This window comes from Triturus cristatus, chromosome 7, assembly GCF_964204655.1.
Source record: "Triturus cristatus chromosome 7, aTriCri1.1, whole genome shotgun sequence".
NCBI classification, from domain to species: Eukaryota; Metazoa; Chordata; class Amphibia; order Caudata; family Salamandridae; genus Triturus; species Triturus cristatus.
Genome location: NC_140590.1, coordinates 571307596 through 571330247, shown reverse-complemented (window position 1 = coordinate 571330247; position 22652 = coordinate 571307596). Strand labels below are relative to the sequence as shown.

Below are 22652 nucleotides of genomic sequence, written 5' to 3'. Positions count from 1 at the left end.
ATGTTGCTTCAGCATACACCAAAGGATAATCTGGACAAAGTATAAATCCACATACACTACCCCGCTGTGAACATTAGCAGTCACTAGTGTTCAATGCACACTCTGGAGAACTAGTGTTATGTTCTCAATACTCTTCCACAGAGCACCATTTGAACAGCCATGAAAGAAGGCATGTGAATGACTCCAGGCAAGAACTGAGGATGGAGAATTCACAAGCTGAACAGCTATACTATACTGCATATGCAGCCACAGCTGCATATTAAGGCTACTCTCAATAGGTTCCCCAGATTGTCTATTTTGTCACTGTATTGAGACTCTACACTCTTCCAGTAACTAAGCTAACAGCTTAAGTCTCTCCATCAGAGCAGATATATATCATAATGCATCCATGAAGCCAGGATCTTCTCAGAATTTCCTGGGATAAGCACCATCGAATTGCAAGATGGGACTATTACAGACAAACCCGGACTACGATCACCGTAAAAAGTCACCTACCTTCGGACTTGGCTGAGCTGTATAAGGTATGCTGCCTCTTGCCTGAGACAACGCCCCATGGCTGCCTCATCCACCACACGAGGGATGTACTTATTAAAGTTACAGTAGCTGCAGCGCTTCTCACAATAAGGCCACTAGGAAATAAATAGGGTGACACAAGAAACAATCAGTGACAGTCCTCTCACCCAAAACATAGGTGTCAAAGCCTCTATCATTCAGCCTTTTTAGAACTTGTGCCCCTGTAAAGCCCACTCCCATGCCATTCATGCTTACCTTGTACGTAGGTTTAACTTGCTCTCCAAGAGATCGGTCCCTTCCCCTGGCATTACTTATGTGGTCTATATTCTGATCCTTGTCTTAACTATGCCCACATTACTAGGGAGCTACCTCCTGCGGTCTTCTGTAAACACAACATAAAGTGCCTCATTCCTTAATATTCATGCATAATCTGTGACCATAATTTGACATGCCAAATCTTCCCACACCCTTAAGCCCTATATTGCCTGCTGGTGGCACTCCCTCTCCTTTGTCCTTTTCTCATCTCTTTCATGTCACCACCAACTCTCATATGAACTCTGCCCTACAAGCTCCACCTCTGGGTCTAATTCTCCCAGCCCCCAAATGTACTTCCTCTGATGATCCAGTTACTGATTTCGTATTCTTCAACTAGTTATCTACCATCTTTGTAAAATGTCAGCTATTGCCCTTTTAACATTTAAAAGGTTTTTGAAACTGAGATATTTAGGAGATAATGGGTGCATCATTTCCACCAACATTTTCCTATTAAGAAGCTCCTGAATGTGCAAGCTAGTTATCGCCCATATTGAAACATATTAATGAATAACAGTTGGTTTAAAACATGAAACTCTTCATGTGTTGCTCTTATTAGGCCACAAGCTGACCTGCTTTAACAGGCTAGGCCCAGGCTCATAAGACTAAGACTAAGATCCTCCCTGCTAAGACTATGATTAAGATCCTCCCGGCTAAGACTATGACTAAGATCCTCCCGGCTAAGACGAAGATCCTCCCGGCTCAGACTAGGACTAAGACTAAGATCCTCCCGGCTAAGACAAAGACTAAGACTAAGATCCTCCCGGCTAAGACTAAGATCCTTCCGGCTAAGACTAAGATCCTCCCGGCTAAGACTAAGACAAAGATTCTCCCGACTAAGACGAAGATCCTCCCGGCTAAGACCAAGATCCTCCCGGCTAAGACTAAGACAAAGATCCTCCCGGCTAAGACTAAGACAAAGATCCTCCCGGCTAAGACCAAGATCCTCCCGGCTAAGACTAAGACTAAGATCCTCCCGGCGTCATTCACTCATGGTGTACCCAAAACCAGACTCATGCACATGGTTTCCCAATGAAGAGGGAATAATCAGAGGAGCAGCACAAAGGTGAATTCTAGACAAAGGGGAAGACAGCAACACTGAATACCAGTAAATCCTATGGATAACAGTAGATACTACTTATATCCAGGGCCACCTTGACCAAGGGCAGCCTCCCTCTCACGGAAAATGGGTGAAGAGAACGCTTGGACTACACCAGGAAAAGTCAGTCCCAAAACTAACAGCTGCCACCAACGGTATGCAGTGTCATGGCATATCATGGGGTTTGGAGCCTCCCGTGTCAAAAGAACATCACTTTGGCATGTTTTGCTCTCACCCAAAATAATCTAGCAGCCTGTTGGTGAGCTACATACAATCACTGTAGAGTAATTGTGCAGCAGAAGTGTGTCACAAATAAACATACAGGATATCCTGAATGATACAATAAGGAGCAGGTTGTCACATGGATACAGTGTCAGTGACGTTCAACTCTACATGCATCAACAGGCAGAACAACCGGAGTATGAGTGCACTCCTTGGATAGAGCTGCTCAAGTGACAGGGATTTAGATTTATGACCTATGACATTCTACATACATTTTGTTGTCTAAGCATGTTTTGCCAGGTATAGTGTATACACCTGTTTTTCCTATTACTCATATATTGTATATCGCTATTTGTCCTAAATTATCATTTATTTAAAAACGTACGCATATAGATACAAATCTTGATTTCGTAGCGAGCAATCCTCTTTCACATATCAATACTGAAGTACTGTAAATTGACAGCCAAACAGCTTGTGCTGGGTGTGGGCAGTAGGAATTCTGGATCACCAGGAGGAGATTAAGGCAGAACTGCCAGGCATGCAGAAAGGAAGCAGTTTCCAAAAATGACACAAATATACCCAGGGAGGTCCCCAGGCTGGCTGCAGTTATACAAAAGGGTGTGGAATTTCCCAACAATCTCAATATTCTGGGGCACATTAATAGAGGGGCTCCGTCAGGGAACAGGAACGTAACCAGACATTAGTATCAGGCAGTGTCCATTTGGAATTCTATATCAGGACCGAAGGCGATAATTATGCTGTAACTTCCTTTTTTCATTACAGCCAGCAGTGTTCAACTTTAACATTCAAACAAAAAACTAGCACTCATATGGTGCTTTAGGCAGTCCGTAACAGCCACCAATCAGCGTCTCCGTCACCCCGAGGGCGTGTGCTTCCTGTGGCAACTCCTCTTTCTTTCCTGCTGCCAGCAGTTAAGTCACATTTTTTCCTTCTCTTCTTATTTTGATGTGAAATAAATGATCTTGAAGTGTATTTACGGTGTGCTGTGTATGTTTAATTGTGCTGTTGTTTTCACTCGCCTCCCGCGCTTCGGCAGCGGAGAGGAGAGGTTTTTGTCAGGAGACTGGTTTTGCTTCACCAGGTCTTCACAGTGGCGGGTTTCCCGCTTTAGGCGGCGTAATGCTGGTATTTTTCTGCTAATTCTTTCCCTTAGGTATTTTTGCTAAGTCTTTCCCTTAGGTATTTTTCTCTTCGTTCGGGGCTGTGGGAGCATCGTCGTAGCTCCGCTCGCGGCCCCTCAGTCACAGGCTTTGCGGTGCAGGTGCGTCTCGGCTCGCGAGGGGGCGCAGCTTTGAACTCGTTGATCTGAGCCCTCCCTGCGGTGAGGAGCGGCAAGTTCAAACATGCAGCCTGTGATTCTATGTCAGGACCGGAGGCTCCAATTATGCTTCTCATTTTCGTAACTGAAAATCTCAGCAGCCAATCAGAAAGTAGAAAAAACACAATAAGTACTACAATACCCATAAACCTAGTGGGTATCACGTCACAACCATAGAGTAGTCCCCTATGAATGGAGCACAAGAGAATACCACTTCCTCTTTCTTTGCTTCTCCGCAGCCAGTTAAGTACTTTCACCTTTTTTCTCTTATGAGTGTTTTTAAAAAATTGCTTACTTATTGTGGCTTTGTAGTTCCGGTGCGCGCTGCTCGCATTGCCGTCTATTCTTGAACTTTGTAGCTTTGGCGGTAAACGCCTGCTTGCCCCGCGCTCTTTCGCACTTCGAGCAGAGTGTCTGAGCTTCCCTCTTTGTTTCTTGTGGCCGCTTCGGTTGCCTTGGGAGCGCGTTTTTCGCCTCCCGCTTACGGGCGCTTCTCGCCTGTTTAGCTTAATAGTGGAGTGCGAGCAGGGGGAGTGAGGACACGCGCTCGTTGAGAGCGCAGTCCTTCTTCTGGCTTGTTTTGGCCGTCCGCGCATGCGCGGCGGCCATATTTACATATTTACATTACCGGCGACTTTCTCCTCACAAAGCACCGGTGTTTGAACGCAGGGGCAGCGTTTAAGTGCTCTATACCCACAAAACTTGCCAGTTTTTTCTCCCCAGTGACGTCCAAGTCCACCAGAGGGCTTGGGCTGTATAATTTGCATAGGCTCTGCCTAGAGTGGCATTATTTGGCAAGCCCTCCCTCCACATTTTAAAAATTTACATATTTTCACATTGGAATCTCCTCATTCCTATGTTGTTTGGCTTGCCTGGGGTTTGGCCACTCCCCTTATTTATCACTGTCATTCTTTTTACAGCTGGATACCTCTGACAGTCCATATTACTCCATTTATTTCTTCCTGTGGGTAGATTTTGTCACTTTTTAGTGATTACAATGTCCGAGTTTTATTATGATCAGGCGGACTATTTTGAGGAGGAACCCTCTGGGTCTTTGGAGTATGAGCTCGTCGAAGCTCTTGATGTGGGAGTCCAGCACTCCGTTAATAAAGCGATGGTCAGGGCTATTGAACCCTTGAAGCGATATTTATGTAACTATGCCTTACAGCAGGGATGGCTTCGAGCCTCATCGCCCCGCACTTCTTCTAGGGTTAAACGCAAGAACCCACACTCTTCAGACTTTGCGAAACTCGCTAAAACCATGGCTTCAGACCATTCTTATGGATCTACGTCCAAGATTACTCCTTCTAGCTCCCCTCCCGGAGATGATGGTAATACCTCCTCTGGTACTTCGTCGGAGTCAGAGTCTTCTCCTCCTCCAGCAAAGAAATCGCGCATGGAGCGATTTGTGGACTCCCCCTCGCATCCCTCTTTATTGACCTTTGAGCCTTCTACAATTGTCCATCCGAACTCTTCTTCATGGCTCCCCTCAGATGAAGTTGCGACCTACGTCCATTCCCACTTACGTCAACCTTTTGACAAGGATGTTAGAGCGCGTTTGCGTTCTGAATGTCCACGCCCAGACCTAGAGGACAAGGTAGCGGATACTCCTGATGTGGATCCTTCCATGCTTACATATCTTAAAAAATATACTAAGGATTCGAAGAGAGGTCTTGATCGGGCATGGAGATCCTGCCAGGATAAGTTGCTGGATTTGTCCGGCCCCCTCACAAAGATTTTGGATTTGGGTTATATTGCCAAAGCCTCAGGGCAGATTATCAACCCAGATGATTTAATTGGTTGGGCCCAACGGGCAATATGTTTATTAGGCAATGCAAACTGTGCCATGTCCAGTGAGCGCCGCCGCTCTATCCTTTTAAAACTTGATCCCAAACTAGCTGAATTGTCTTCCTCGGAGTCCGGCCCTTTGGCTCAGGGTCTCCTTTTCGGTCAACCCTTTTTAAAAGAGTTAACTAAGTTTGTTGCGACCTTCAGTGGTCTGGATAAAGCACAACACTCCTTAAAGCGGGCTTTCCGCCCGGTTTTTGGAAGGGCCGGATGATACAGGGGGCGGTCGCTCGGCCGAGGTTTCCAAAGAGGCACCCAGCGAGGCTATGATGCTCACCGTGGAAAATATCAGGAGTCCACTTCATTCGCCAATTTCTACCCCACACGGGGATCCCGTAATTCCAGCAAAAAAGGACGTTTTGGAGGCAACCAAGGAGGTCACTGCGATGCCACTCCTTCAGGTGAGCTTAATTCCCTTTTCAGAGGTTCTATTGGGGGGCGGTCTCCAGTTTTTTCTCCACAAATGGCAAGAGATCTCGCAGGATGCGTGGATCCTGGATACGGTGCAGGGCTACAGAATAGAATTTCTTCATTCTCCCTCTCAGAGTCTTGCCCCACATCCGATGGTTTTTTCCCATCTAGATCGGGTCTTCATTTCCAGCGAGATAGATTCGCTTCTTCAAAAAGGGGCCATAGAGCACCCTCAGGGCTTTGTCAGCAACGTCTTCCTAGTTCAGAAGAAGGGGGGGTGAATCCAGGCTTGTTTTAAATCTCAAGGACTTCAATGGATGGGTCGTATATCGTCACTTCAAGATGGAGGGGATCCATCTTCTTCGCGATCTTCTTCAGGAAGGGGACTGGATGGTCCGTCTAGATCTGAAAGATGCTTATCTGTCAGTACCCATCTTCGGACCTCATCGCCGTTTTCTCCAATTCCAATGGCAGGGCCTATGGTACGAGTACAAAGTCCTTCCTTTCGGCCTCTCGTCAGCACCTTGGTGCTTCACGAAGCTTCTGAGGCCTGTGGTCGAGTTTCTTCGGGTCAGGGGCGTTCGCCTCATTATTTACCTGGACGACATCCTCATCATGGGTCAATGTCCTCGTCTTGTTTTACAACATCTTGCCTGGACCACAGATCTCTTGCAGGATCTAGCATTCTTGATCAACCCTCAAAAGTCAATGTTGATTCCATCTCAGTCGGTGGAGTTTCTGGGCTTTCTTGTCAACTCCATATCTTGTCAACTCCTCTTACCCCAACAGAAGATCAGATCGATCAAGAGAGAGTTGAGGTTGATTTTGAACAAGCAGACTGTGTCCATGAGGTCAGTAGCCCGGGTCGTAGGGTTGTTGGCTTCTTCTATACAAGCGATTTTTCTGGGTCCTCTTCATTACCGAGCGCTTCAACGCCTGAAAATCCGCCATCTCCAGAAAGGCCTCAAGTATTCAGATCAGATTCCTCTTTCAGAGGAGGCGAGGTGGGAGATGTTATGGTGGCTGGAACATATGGAATCTTGGAACGGTCGAGCCCTATTCGGCACCACTCCGGAGGTAGTAATCGAATCCGACGCCAGTCGGTGGGGTTGGGGAGCCCGATGCGGTCAAGTGTCGACGGGCGGCCGTTGGTCTCCGGAAGAATTGAACCTTCACATCAATTGTCTGGAGCTATTAGCGGGCTCCTTTGCGATTCGTTGTCTCTCTCCCCGCCAGACAAATTGTTGCATCCTTCTCCGCATGGACAATGTGTCGGCGGTTCGGTATGTCAACAAGCTGGGGGGGGGGGACTCGGTCCCGTCTTCTGGCAGTAATTGCCAAGGACTTTTGGCACTTTTGCCTTCAGAACAGTCTTTTTGTAGTGGCGGAGTACCTTCCAGGTTGCAGCAACCAAGTTGCGGATTGGAATTACAGACATCTCCGAGATTTCAGCGATTGGCGGCTTCACCCTCGAATATTTCGATTGTTGGACAGGTTATGGGGCCCTTGTCGGATCGATCTGTTTGCCTCCCGACTCAACAAACAAATTCCGGAGTTTTTCAGCTGGCGTCCGGATCCGGAGGCTCTTGCCATGGATCCTTTTCTGCAAATATGGCCTCCAGTGATGTGTTATGCGTTCCCTCAGTTTGTAATGATTCCCAGGGTACTAGCCAGAACCAAATGTTATCGCTCAGAATTGATTCTGATCACTCCTCTTTGGAGGGCACAAGCATGGTTCCCGGTAATTCTAGAAATGTTATGTGCAGTTCCGGTTCTTCTTTCCCTTCGTTGGAATCTATTGTTAGACCCTCTCTAATCTCCCCATCCGTTGATAACATCATGTCAACTACGGCTGGTCGCTTGGCGAATTTTGGGGATCGTTGGAAAGTCCCTGGCCTTTCGGGAGACGCTACCAGATTTATCAATGAGGCTTGGTCGCCCAACACACTCAAACGTTATGCTTCAGCATGGAAACGATGGTGTGATTGGTGCTCTTCACGGGATGTGGATCCCTCTGCAGCAGATGTCTCCTTGGTAGTGAACTTCTTAGCGTCCTTAGCCGCTTCAGGTCTTGCTTATCGTACTGTTAATAATTTTCGATCAGCCATCTCGGCAGGTCACGTGGCCCTTGAGGGCAAACCGATTGGTGAAAATCCTTTGGTGTGTAAATTACTTAGGGGTATCCGGTTGGTAAAACCTCCGTGTCCTAAGTATTCCGAGCTCTGGGATGTCTCCATTATACTACGTTTCTTGGATTCCTGGCCTGTCAATCAGAGTTTGTCTCGCAAACAGCTTTCTGCCAAACTAGCGATGCTACTTTGTTTGGTATCATGTAAACGCGTATCGGATATTCGCGCTCTCGATCTAGCGGGTCGTAGATTTTCCGCTGAGGGTGTTACTTTTTTGGTCACAAGACGCACTAAAACTAACACCACTTCTGTCACATATCCCGCGTTTCCTGACAAACCCAAACTGTGCGTGGTACAATGTATCCGAGATTATGAGGTAAGTACTGCAGGTTTTCGTCAAGATTTGACAGGTCAATTGTTGATTGATCTCCAGAAACCTTTTCGTCCAGTGACCCCAGCTACACTGGCACGTTGGGTGCGTTGGCTCATGAGCGAAGCTGGTATTGATGTTTCCAAATTTGGTGCTCATTCTGCTCGTGGTGCTATGGCATCCAAGGCCTTTTCTAGGGGAGTCACTTTAGTGGACATTATGAAGACTGCTGATTGGTCCTCTGAATCTACATTTAAAACTTTTTATTATAAACCTATTGTAAATGTTGCATCTGTTGTGGTGGCACAGCTTTGAACAAGCATAATCGGAGCCTCCGGTCCTGACGTAGAATTAAAAATTTGCAAACATTCGTGACGAGAATTTTCAATTCTATTAAGGACACGGAGGCGAGGATTATCCCACCCATACTCAGTACTGTACTGTTTGATTTGCACTGTTTTATAATGAAATGTATATTTATGCTCATGTTTTTTCCCTCCCTTTTTGCTATATCCCTTCTTGGGAATATGGTATTACGGCATTATATTTCTATTTCCAGGTTCTGATCTCAAGTGAGCTCTGCTGCCTTTTCATCTTAAGGAAGGATCTTCGTCGTCTTCCAGGACATGCTGTTCCTTTGAAGTTGTCTTCCCGTTTTCGTTGCTGCCTTTGGCCTTTGGATTCCTTTGGTTGAATGGACTTTTCCAGTTTCCTCGCATTCCAGACTGTGACTATATTTTGACTTAACTTTTCACACAAAGAAAGAGGAAGTGGTATTCTCTTGTGCTCCATTTATAGGGGACTACTCTATGGTTGTGACGTGATACCCACTAGGTTTATGGGTATTGTAGTACTTAATGTGTTTTTTCTACTTTCTGATTGACTGCTGAGATTTTCAGTAAAGAAAATGAGAAGCATAATCCTCGCCTCCGTGTCCTTAATAGAATTGAAAATTCTTGTCACAAATGTTTGCAAATTTTTCATTTACAGCCGCAGCGCACCTTTGCCTGTCCGGTCTGGGAACCCTGACACCTGCATTTGCGGGTCGGTTTTCACTTATTGCCACAGTAGGTGTGGGTCGGACCCATTGCCGTGAGGCGATCTTCAAGTAAGGCGCATTTTTCTCATTTTAAGGCGCTTGCTAGCTGTGGGGGGGGGGGTTAAGAAAATGAATAATCAGTTTGCAGTACTAGGTATCTTCCTAGAAATCAGACATTGACTGGGTTAGTCAAATAGCCCCCCAAATACGAATGAAAAAAGAAACCCGACAGAGTAGGCCATAGCGGAATAGCAAAATATGAAACTTAGCAGAAAAGATGTCAAATCAATATAGGTTTGCCAAAAGGGCTGGCACAATGGACCAAGGTCAAATCAAGTTAAGGGAGATGCAAGTTAAAAGGCATGTTAATGATGAGTAACACATGATATTGTAACAAACTAAGTACTGCTTTATTGACCTCACAAGCTGCAGAGATTTAAGAGATATATATATATATATATATATATATATATATATATATATATATATTCTCGCTCCAAGGATGCCCTCCTTCAGGAAGCACTCTGACGCTGTCATAGGTATCAAACCTTTAATGGTATGGGAGTCACAGCATACATCGATAGCATTTAGCAGTTCCACAGCGTCTATTCAGCCTGACGCGTTTCGAAGTTAGAAACCTCTTCCTCAGAGGCATAGACGCGGAAGAATGGTGCGTGCACTCCGGACCCCTCCCTTAATTAATGCAGGGAAGCCCGCCCTGTATGGGCCGTTGACGTACAGCGAAGCATGTATTGCTGGGCCTTGTAGTCCGTGAAAGATGAACTTTACAATCTATTGCACACTTGATCAAACTGCCGCAAAAGTTAAAAGCCCCCAGATGGGCCTCGATGTGTAGCACTTCTCCCTCAATCCAGACACAGCATCTCCATTGCGACCCGGTGTATCCCTGATCACACGGCCCCCTGCCATGGGGTGGAGCATTCCCGGCGGCTAGGCTCGCCGCCAAATATTCTCGCTCCAAGGATGCCCTCCTTCAGGAAGCACTCTGACGCTGTCATAGGTATCAAACCTTTAATGGTATGGGAGTCACAGCATACATCGATAGCATTTAGCAGTTCCACAGCGTCTATTCAGCCTGACGCGTTTCGAAGTTAGAAACCTCTTCCTCAGAGGCATAGACGCGGAAGAATGGTGCGTGCACTCCGGACCCCTCCCTTAATTAATGCAGGGAAGCCCGCCCTGTATGGGCCGTTGACGTACAGCGAAGCATGTATTGCTGGGCCTTGTAGTCCGTGAAAGATGAACTTTACAATCTATTGCACACTTGATCAAACTGCCGCAAAAGTTAAAAGCCCCCAGATGGGCCTCGATGTGTAGCGCTTCTCCCTCAATCCAGACACAGCATCTCCATTGCGACCCGGTGTATCCCCGATCACACGGCCCCCTGCCATGGGGTGGTGCATTCCCGGCGGCTAGGCTCGCCGCCAAATATTCTCGCTCCAAGGATGCCCTCCTTCAGGAAGCACTCTGACGCGGTCATAGGTATCAAACCTTTAATGGTATGGGAGTCACAGCATACATCGATAGCATTTAGCAGTTCCACAGCGTCTATTCATCCTGACGCGTTTCGAAGTTAGAAACCTCTTCCTCAGAGGCATAGATGCGGAAGAATGGTGCGTGCACTCCGGACCCCTCCCTTAATTAATGCAGGGAAGCCCGCCCTGTATGGGCCGTTGACGTACAGCGAAGCATGTATTGCTGGGCCTTGTAGTCCGTGAAAGATGAACTTTACAATCTATAGCACACTTGATCAAACTGCCGCAAAAGTTAAAAGCCCCCAGATGGGCCTCGATGTGTAGCGCTTCTCCCTCAATCCAGACACAGCATCTCCATTGCGACCCGGTGTATCCCCGATCACACGGCCAAATATTCTCGCTCCAAGGATGCCCTCCCTGCATTAATTAAGGGTCAGCCTCAGAGTGCTTCCTGAAGGAGGGCATCCTTGGAGCGAGAAGATATATATATATATATATATATATATATATATATATATATATTCCTCCAAGCCCGCTTAATTAAAAACGGGTCTGACACATGCTGGGGTTGCCAAACTCAGGTTTAATGCCACCAGGATACACAAAGCAATCTTCGCGATGTCCACACTATCAGCCCCTGGCAGACGCGTTTCGGCGGTTGCCTTCCTCAATGCCGGGTGTTTGCTGTGTGCTCCAAGCTGTAAGTTTTCGCGGGGCTTTTGTTAAAAATCCTGCCGAGGATTCTCATTGGCTGAGGGTTATGGCAATAGAAAGCGGACAGAGAAAGTTCTTCCAGATAGTACTTGCCGCTTTCCTGCCCAACGATCCTCGGGTTGCTGTGCTGAGGCTCCCGCTGTCAGGAACAGGACAGTCTAAAATCCAGAGCAAGGTACAGTGACCCGCCCTAGCACATGATAATGCCATTTTTGACTCGCCTGTTCCCTTTATTCTGCGGGATCTGCATGGTGGATTTCAACGTTGCCAGGCAACCCTCTCAGCAGTCAATCTGCTCCCTCTCCCCAATACCTTTTAGCCAGTCCAGGTTGGGGGGGCGCCGCGTTGTGCTTTCCATGCACCATAAACCAAAGGATTTGCCGGCATACGCGGAGCTCCTGAACGAGGGGCGTGCCAGAAAGCGGAGCCGACCTCCGCTATCACATACTCCTCCAAGCCCGCTTAATTAAAAACGGGTCTGACACATGCTGGGGTTGCCAAACTCAGGTTTAATGCCACCAGGATACACAAAGCAATCTTCGCGATGTCCACACTATCAGCCCCTGGCAGACGCGTTTCGGCGGTTGCCTTCCTCAATGCCGGGTGTTTGCTGTGTGCTCCAAGCTGTAAGTTTTCGCGGGGCTTTTGTTAAAAATCCTGCCGAGGATTCTCATTGGCTGAGGGTTATGGCAATAGAAAGCGGACAGAGAAAGTTCTTCCAGATAGTACTTGCCGCTTTCCTGCCCAACGATCCTCGGGTTGCTGTGCTGAGGCTCCCGCTGTCAGGAACAGGACAGTCTAAAATCCAGAGCAAGGTACAGTGACCCGCCCTAGCACATGATAATGCCATTTTTGACTCGCCTGTTCCCTTTATTCTGCGGGATCTGCATGGTGGATTTCAACGTTGCCAGGCAACCCTCTCAGCAGTCAATCTGCTCCCTCTCCCCAATACCTTTTAGCCAGTCCAGGTTGGGGGGGCGCCGCGTTGTGCTTTCCATGCACCATAAACCAAAGGATTTGCCGGCATACGCGGAGCTCCTGAACGAGGGGCGTGCCAGAAAGCGGAGCCGACCTCCGCTATCACATACTCCTCCAAGCCCGCTTAATTAAAAACGGGTCTGACACATGCTGGGGTTGCCAAACTCAGGTTTAATGCCACCAGGATACACAAAGCAATCTTCGCGATGTCCACACTATCAGCCCCTGGCAGACGCGTTTCGGCGGTTGCCTTCCTCAATGCCGGGTGTTTGCTGTGTGCTCCAAGCTGTACGTTTTCGCGGGGCTTTTGTTAAAAATCCTGCCGAGGATTCTCATTGGCTGAGGGTTATGGCAATAGAAAGCGGACAGAGAAAGTTCTTCCAGATAGTACTTGCCGCTTTCCTGCCCAACGATCCTCGGGTTGCTGTGCTGAGGCTCCCGCTGTCAGGAACAGGACAGTCTAAAATCCAGAGCAAGGTACAGTGACCCGCCCTAGCACATGATAATGCCATTTTTGACTCGCCTGTTCCCTTTATTCTGCGGGATCTGCATGGTGGATTTCATCGTTGCCAGGCAACCCTCTCAGCAGTCAATCTGCTCCCTCTCCCCAATACCTTTTAGCCAGTCCAGGTTGGGGGGGCGCCGCGTTGTGCTTTCCATGCACCATAAACCAAAGGATTTGCCGGCATACGCGGAGCTCCTGAACGAGGGGCGTGCCAGAAAGCGGAGCCGACCTCCGCTATCACATACTCCTCCAAGCCCGCTTAATAAAAACGGGTCTGACACATGCTGGGGTTGCCAAACTCAGGTTTAATGCCACCAGGATACACAAAGCAATCTTCGCGATGTCCACACTATCAGCCCCTGGCAGACGCGTTTCAGCGGTTGCCTTCCTCAATGCCGGGTGTTTGCTGTGTGCTCCAAGCTGTAAGTTTTCGCGGGGCTTTTGTTAAAAATCCTGCCGAGGATTCTCATTGGCTGAGGGTTATGGCAATAGAAAGCGGACAGAGAAAGTTCTTCCAGATAGTACTTGCCGCTTTCCTGCCCAACGATCCTCGGGTTGCTGTGCTGAGGCTCCCGCTGTCAGGAACAGGACAGTCTAAAATCCAGAGCAAGGTACAGTGACCCGCCCTAGCACATGATAATGCCATTTTTGACTCGCCTGTTCCCTTTATTCTGCGGGATCTGCATGGTGGATTTCATCGTTGCCAGGCAACCCTCTCAGCAGTCAATCTGCTCCCTCTCCCCAATACCTTTTAGCCAGTCCAGGTTGGGGGGGCGCCGCGTTGTGCTTTCCATGCACCATAAACCAAAGGATTTGCCGGCATACGCGGAGCTCCTGAACGAGGGGCGTGCCAGAAAGCGGAGCCGACCTCCGCTATCACATACTCCTCCAAGCCCGCTTAATAAAAACGGGTCTGACACATGCTGGGGTTGCCAAACTCAGATTTAATGCCACCAGGATACACAAAGCAATCTTCGCGATGTCCACACTATCAGCCCCTGGCAGACGCGTTTCGGCGGTTGCCTTCCTCAATGCCGGGTGTTTGCTGTGTGCTCCAAGCTGTAAGTTTTCGCGGGGCTTTTATTCACTTAAAAAAACCATAGGTTTCACACATGTTATAGTTAGCTGGACATTTCACTCGTAATAAACCAATGAAATTCCCCCATTATAGTTAGTGCAGGCAACTATAACTCACGCGACCGCAATCCTCTGCTGATGACGTCAGATATTGCATCACTGTATTTAGACACTTATTTACCCATGTCTTCTTCCATTAATCTTTAGCTATACATATATCACAAATATTTATTTTTCATAAAGACACATATGTCATCAGTGATGTAATATCTGACGTCATAATAATAATACTGATATTTGTAAAGCGCGAACAGCTACCTCACGAGGAGGTGTCCCGGCGCTATAGACCGCTGGGGAACCCGTCCTGGCTATCCCTGTGAGATGGTCCCTTTCGGGGTATCTCCAAGGTGAAACCAGGCATCCCCAGCGTCTGTGGGGGGCCGTTGTAGAGATGAGGCAAGCTTAATGCCCAGAGTTGCCGAGTGTGTTCCTGGTTAGAGTAGGTACCGAGGCGAGAATTATCGAGTCCGTTTTGACCCTGGTCCACGACCCTGCCGCGTCGGGAATTGAACCCTGGTCCCTGGCCAATTCTCTGCTTACGGGTCTGCCGCCTCTAACCAGTGAGCCACACCTCTCTACCATCAGCAGAGGATTGCGGTAGCGTGAGTTATAGTTGCCTGCACTAACTATAACGGGGGAATTTCATTGGTTTTTTTAAGAGTGAAATGTCCAGCTAACTATAACATGTGTGAAACCTATGGTTTTTTAAGTGAATTTGCAAGGTTTTTTAAATGCTAATTCGCAACTATAACGTGTGTGAAACCTATGGTTTTTTCAGTGAATTTGTACGGTTTTTTAAATGGTAAGTTATGTACTTCTAAAAAAATATTTTTTTCAGGTTTTTTACCGTGCGCGCACCGTGCGCGCGCTGAGGGCACTCGGTGCGCTTCGCGCACCGAGCACCCATGGTTCGCAGTGCGTGCCGTGCGTGCGCGGTGCACGCACCTCGCGATTTTTTATAAAAAACTAAAAATGTTTTTTTCTCCCTTGGGGTCCTTCTGTGACTCCCTGACCAAGGCTAGGGGGTCAGGAACTGTCCACTCTGCCCCCTTTTCGCGTTCTCCACCTTTTTTTTTTACCCCCTCAGACTGCGAGAGACAAAATGGCGGCCGATACTTCCTGGTTTCGACCGATTCGAATGTTTACCGGCATCTAACAACCAATCAGAATTGCGCTCGCGCACGGCAGGGTGCGCTCACAGTACGCGCACGGTGCACGCGTATAGATATTGATATGCTTTTAAATGCTATTTTCTCAGGAAATACTGAACAGATTTACACCAGACCTGCAAAAGGCACTTCCTTGACCTTATGGCTACCTCTCTGCCAAATTTCACGTAATTCTGTTCAGCGGTTCGGGCTGTAGCTGCGACTAAAGGTCCTATGGAAAAATGCATGGGGAAAATGCGTTTTGGGACCCCCCCTTTTTCTCGGCCCCCGCTTGACGAATCACCCTGAGACTTTCAGGGTAGGAGCTGAACGGAGCGACCCATTAGTTTTGAAAATTTCGCGAGGATTCGTCAACCGGCGCCAAAGTTATTCAAAATAGAATTTTGAGATTTCCTATGGAAACTAGGTTGTAACTATAACTATCTACTGGTGACCGCCAGTAGATAATATATATATCTATACGCACATATACATACATACACACACACACACAAGTTTCCATAGGAAGAACAATTTTTGTTTTGCTAATTACATTGCCACCATAGGATGAATTTTCACAAAACTTTCCAACATAAAAAGTTCATCCACCTCAACTCCTTATTGGAAAGTTTCAGGGCGATCCGCCAAGTGGGGGTTGAGAAAAAAGGAGTTTATAACACTTTTCCCCCCATGAAATTTCCATAGGGAATTTCAGACAGCAATACAAAAAAAAACCGCTGTACCAAATGTCACCAAATTTGGCAGAAACCTAGATATCTACCCAGAAAGCATGTTTTTTGTGATCAGTTGTAAATGTATTCTGTTGTTTTTGAGAACATATATATATATATATATATATATATATATATATATATATATTCAGGATAATACATATCTAGTGGCTCGACATTTTAAAGCGAAGCACGGTTCAAGAAGTAGCGAGCTCAGGTATTATGTTATTGACTCCATTCCAGCCAGCAGAAGAGGTGGTGACAGGGAACATAGATTACGCCAGTTGGAAACAAAATATATCCTGCATCTCAAAACTAAATATCCATCAGGTTTAAATGTAACAGAAGATCTCTTTACATGTTTATAAGACCCCTCAGAATGTGTTAACCTACTGATAATTGATTTTACAGTTTTAGAACATAGTGAATGTATAACATTTTAGGAATTTTTTGTGTATTTATTGATTATTTATTGATGTTTTAGTGGTCCGTTCATACATATTTATCTATTTATTATGTATTTAAATATCTAAGCAGAAAAGTATCTATTTTGGATTATATTTATGTTGCTTATATGATATGGTATCATACATGGAAATTATTTATTTATTTATGTGGACAGGGACTAGGGAACGTTATTATCATTATCTACATAGCCTACACTCTATTCACCTAATTTTTATTTAAATTCTCTTTTATTCATAAAGAGGTTACATTGAAAAGAACATATAGGACAAAAAATATATATTAAAAAAAAAATGTATATTCATAAAACTGTAAATATTGAACTCAGACTATGAGGTATAGAGACCTAATAAGATAACAAAATAGGATAAACATTGGGTTTTCTGGTATTTAAACTGTTTAAATCTTGGTTGTGATGTATATAATCAGATCAGATGTTGATCGTAACCCATTACAATATGCGGGTTTGCCATTTACGTAAATAAACACATCAAAGAAGTTGACTAAAAGAAAAATGAAAAAAGTAATACAAGATGAAACAGATGAAAAAACATTAAAAAACACAACAAAACAAATTACTGGGGCTCCAGTGATAGTCTCAAGATTTAGACATTTAAGCCGAGGATTTTATTTACATTTTTCACGAAATTTTTCACGTAATTTTGGTGATCTACGGTACTTTAGATGGGTACACATAAAATAATATAATAAATCGGTCCTATCAACATTATTATTATTTTCTATATAATTTAAATTTGTTCTCTCTCACATTTGGTATTTGCACTTTATAATTTCAAGACATTTACATAAATAATCAGGCAAAATCAGATATATACAAGCAGGAGTTTTGGCTATTTTAACTGAATCTGAAATAGTTTTATTGAGAATATTATTCTTTTAAAACAATTTTAAGATTGATTGAGAAACTTGTATAGTTTTATTTATTTACTTGTATTATACTTGTATTCATAGCCTACAAAAACTTGTGATATTACAGCTTGTAGTCTTTTATCTATGTCTTTTGTTGTTCACAACACATGTGCCAATCATTTTGCTTGTTAGAATGCACCATATAAACCAATAGGGTGATACCTTACCGTGTCATGTGATCAAGGCCCATGGTCGGGCTGAAACGCGTCATGGCGGCATTGTGCGTGTTTGAATAAATGAATTTGCACCAAACTGTGGTCCGTATCCGTTGTCCATGAGGAGGCAGTAGCGCAGTTCTTGGAATATTACGAAGCCGGCGGAGTCTCTTTCCGGCAATCATACGGACCCCCTTTCGTTTGGACCGAAGTACTTGGAGAGACTGGATTTTCTAATCACAGAAAATCGATAGCGTTGACCCGGAAGGAGTCGTACTTCGGACCCCCTGGTACCGCGATAATATCACGATCCTGAGGTAAACTTGTGAGGGACCGTCTTGGAGGAAGCGGGCGTCTCAAGGATACATTCAGGTAGGTGTTTATTGGCGAAGAAAGGGGTGAGAGGTGTGCTGATCGAGGAGTTGAAACCAAAAGCAAGGTTTGTATACTTGCCCGATTTATACTCAAACAATATAGTGCAATGTCGGCTGACACGGTAAAGGAGAGGGAAGCCGCAGCATTAGCAATGTTTAATGACTGCAGGACTGGGACCAGTAAGGATACGGACACCACTACTAATCCCATGGAACGTAACACCACAATGAAAGACAAATTTAAAAAAAAAAGTCACTCCGAACAAAGTAAATGGTGGGAATCACGCTCGCTACGAATGTATTTGGATGTGGATAGGGTCTCACGAGGCTTACGAATTCTTTTAGCACCTAGTTATGAGGCACCTAACCCACTCATGATGCGTGAGTGGGCCGAATGCAACCTAGATTCCTCTAAACGGCTCATGCAAATTTTGATCAAATATGCTGACATCGACCGTGCAGTATTACTGGAAGAAATAGCGAAAATCAATGAAGAAATCGATGCAATGGAACAAACTGAAGAGAAATCAAAATTACGCCAAGAAATGATATTTAGGCTGAAAAAAGAAGAAGAAAAAATAAAGGAACGCAAAACTTTTAAGTTCTTTCGTGATAAAACAGATTACAAAGTGGGTCAAATTTTTACCTTCTCAAAGAAATATGAAGCCCTGAGAGCCAGTAAAGAGAAGAAACCAGGAGCCAATAAACTAGGTGCTAAAGAAACTAGTGAAAGATCCTCTGGTACCTCGTCGGATCTTAGTTCAATTCCTGACAGTGATTCCGATAGAGGTTCAACAACTAACCTCAGAGGACAAAAACATACGCTTGATGAGGAACTTGGTTTTTTATGCGAGGACAGGCGACAAATTCTTCGCCCTCGCATATTGAAAAACAACCATGGCCCACCAAAAACAGCAAGCGTAAACAACGGCGCAAGGCAAACCGAGCAAGGAATAAATTGAAAAAAACGGGGTACATGGAGGAGAGGCAAATAAATGAAACAGAAGAAAGGGAAACCATTACCAGGACAATTGTCAACCTTTCGGAAGCTAACTTGAGCGACTAGGAAAAAAGAATAATTAATTTAGGTCTTACGTATTGCCCACCTAATAAATTTAAATATGTAAATACAAGATTGGATATCTTCAAAAGCACCCGTAAATTGAAGCTCAAAAAATACCATATGCTGAACAAGAAATACATCCCATTAGGGGATGGAGAAACAACAACACCAATGTCCACCCAATCAGAATCATCTTTTGTCAATGCAATGCAAGAACTGTGGGACCCTACTGAGTATATAAATAGTCCAGATGATGAACTATCTACCCCTATACAAAATCAAGTAGATGACTTTACAGGTCGTAATGTAAATATGCAAATTTCACGATCTCGAACGAATTTTAAACCAAAGTCAACCTTTAATCCTGTGATGTTGCGGGACTCCATTGACTTGTTTCATAACCAGGTAACAAAAGAACTGAAATATTTAAACAGCAAAACATATAGGGGGAAATTCAAATACAATAAAGAACAACAAGACTACAAGACCTTAATGTTGAAACAAAAAAAAAACAATAAAATTGTCATTCGCGCTTCGGACAAAGGTGGGAACATTGTGTTAATGTCTAAAGACAAATACGCTAAGGAAGCCTACAAACAACTTAATGACAGAGCACGTTATATCAAATTTAGTGGATCTGAATTGAAAGCCATGTATACAACCTACAATAAAAAACTCTCAACATGGAAATCTAACAGCCTTATTATAGGAAAAGAATATAAATTCCTAAAAAACAACCATCCAATGGTACCTACAATTTATTTTCTACCTAAGCTGCATAAGGACCCTGTAAATCCACCTGGCAGACCTATAATATCAGCTAGAAATTGTTGTCTAGAACATATATCACAATACATAGATTTTTTTCTACAGGATTTGGTTAAAGCTCTACCATCATATGTGAGAGATACCAGCGACCTTTGAGAAAAATCATGAACCTTGAATGGAAAAATAATTATCATTTCATTGCTCTTGACGTGGTTTCATTATACACAAGTATACAACACAATGATGGTTTGCGAGCAACGGATTTTTTCCTGGATAAAGCTATTGGTATCACCAGTGAACAAAAGATAATGTTGCTGGAAATGATCAAATTTTGTTTGGAAAATAATGTGTTCATGTTTAACAATATGCTCTATAGACAAATAAGAGGTGTTGCGATGGGGGCCAGTTTCTCTCCCAGCTATGCATGTTTACACATGGGCTGGTGGGAGGAGCTGGTCCTCATGACGGAACACCGCAAGAAGGTAAACTCCCATGTCAAGCTATGGCTGCGTTTTATCGATGATTTGTTTGTAGTTTGGGATGGCAGTAAGGAAGAGGCTCAGGAATTTGTACAAGCTATTAATGTGAATGATTTAAATTTGAGTTTCACTGCAGACATCAACAACTCTACAGTGAACTTCCTAGACACACAGGTGTATGTAAAAGAAAATCAAATAGTCACAAAACTACCGTAAGAAAACTGCGGGAAATTCCACACTACACGCAAGCAGTTCCCATGTGAAACATCTAATAACTAGCATCCCTTACGGTGAAATGCTTCGGCTGAGGCGTATTCACAGCACAGAAAGTGACCTCATACTAGCGCAGAATGAAACTAAATTAAGATTTAAAGAAAGAAGTTACACAGAACAAATCATTGAAACTGCGATTAACAAATCTATGCGCAGAAGTAGAGAAGAGTTACTTATGGAGAGGAATTCAAATACTGAAAAGGCACACGAGGGAGCATTAACACATATTGTTGATACAACAGATGAATTCAGGATTATAATACAACATAGTCAGCAACACAAGAAGATTGAATCCATAATAAAATCGCAACTGGCCCATGGTCCTTAGTGACCCAATGATTGGTTCCAAGTTACCTAAAAGACCATCTATAACTTACAGCAGAAGCTGCTCCATGAGAGATGACTTAGTTAAAACAAGTCCGGAAATTACTGAATCCACGAGTTGGCTACAAACTCTCACTGGCTTTTTTAAATGCAAAACATGTAAAGCATGCCTACAGGGAGTATGCCTACAGGGAGAAAATAAAACATGTTACACCACTCCCTTCAATGAGAAAAAACATAAAATATCTAAGTTACTTACATGTAAAACTGAGTTCGCAATTTATGTATTATCATGCCCGTGCAACCTGCATTATGTAGGAAGTACAAAGCTTCAAGTACACAAACGTATTTTACAACACCTAAGGGCAATAACTAATCAGGATAATACATATCCAGTGGCTCGACATTTTAAAGCGAAGCAAGGTTCAAGAAGTAGCGAGCTCAGGTATTATGTTATTGACTCTATTCCAGCCAGCAGAAGAGATGGTGACAGGGAACATAGATTACGTCAGTTGGAAACAAGATATATCCTGGATCTCAACACTAAATATCCCTCAGGTTTAAATGTAACCGAAGATCTCTTTACATGTTCGGTGGGAGCTGCAAAAAAATGCTCCAGCCGGTTGTGAGCACTCATTTTTAGGTCTTGCCTTGCTATCGCGTAAGCGATCGTAAAGCAAGACTATTGTAAGGGGGTTTTAAAAGTGCTCCCAAAAAGCGGATTGCATGGCTAGCACGCGCACAATCACGCGCATCGTGCCGCCATGCAATCCGCTTTTTGGGATCGCACTTCAAAGGGTCCGCTCCCCCGCCTGGAATGCGCTCCCTCACCCCCAAGCAAGCACGCGCCACGCTCCGCCGGGCTGGTCGTTTTTTTAAGCCAGCCTTGTTTTTCTCCTCCCGAAGCAACATCTCTTCCCCTGGCTTATGGCTACTGAAGCAAAAGCTTCTGGCTTCTACTTGACCCCCTCCCATCACCAGCATAGTGTTCAAGATGCTCCTGCACTATTGCCACACACGAGCGCGTGCATTTGTAAATGAACGGCACCACATTCACTTTAGGCGCGCCTTTAATTGTATTTATTTTCATTTCTTTCTCGAACGCACACAACAGCCTGTTCTTCCCCCATCCCCAAATCAGCCCCTCCTGATGTTCTGTTGAGAGATCTCGCTGTCCTGTCTGACCCTCATCTACCCACCCCTCCTCCACTCTTAACCATTTCCCTTTGCTGCTGTCTCCTGAGTGCCCCTCTCTTGTTTTATGTGTGTGGTCATTGTACATTGGTTGTGCGAGTATGCATGCTTCTGTTTTGAATATGTAAGTGTGTGCGTGCTCTTGTGCTGCGCGTGTGCGAGTATGCGAGCTTCTGTCTTCTATGAGTGCGTGTGTTGGTGTGTGTGCGTGCTTTTATCTTCTATGAATGCGTGTGTTGGTGTGTGTGTTGGTGTGTGTGCGTGCTTCTGTCTTGTATGAATGTGCGGTTATGTGCGTGCGCTTTTGTGCCGTATTTGTGCATACGTGTGCGTGTTGTGCATGTTTGTGTATGCTTGCATTGGCGTGGCCCAGGCTCACTAGAGGCAACAGTGGGCATGCACGCGCCCAGGCTATGCACTGGCGGTTGCAGTGCCCATCCCCCAAGAAGCAATACAATTACATGCCAATCATGAATTATTGAACACGCTTCACGTCTTCCAAAACACAGGGGTGTCCCTCCTTCGACCGGCGCAGGTCCCTAATCTCCAGCGGGGTTCCCTGGCGTGCGAGTGCCCTGCTAAAACATAATCTCTTTAGAACCACCCACGGCTTATTAATATATGGCGGGCGTGCGA

The 22652-nt window shown here is 45.1% G+C and overlaps 1 protein-coding gene across 3 annotated transcripts in view; it reads right to left on the bottom strand.

Moving 5' to 3' along the window:
• Positions 1 to 22652, bottom strand: part of RSAD1 (radical S-adenosyl methionine domain containing 1) — a 127110-nt gene that overhangs the window by 61428 nt on the left and 43030 nt on the right. For 2 of the 3 annotated variants that reach the window (XM_085617110.1, XM_085617111.1), the window contains exon 2: positions 496 to 629. The exons of the other annotated variant lie outside the window; for it this stretch is intronic. In XM_085617110.1, coding sequence (XP_085473236.1) covers positions 496 to 629 — 134 coding nt within the window. The remainder of the gene's footprint in view (positions 1 to 495; positions 630 to 22652) is intronic. 3 annotated transcript variants of the gene reach the window in all.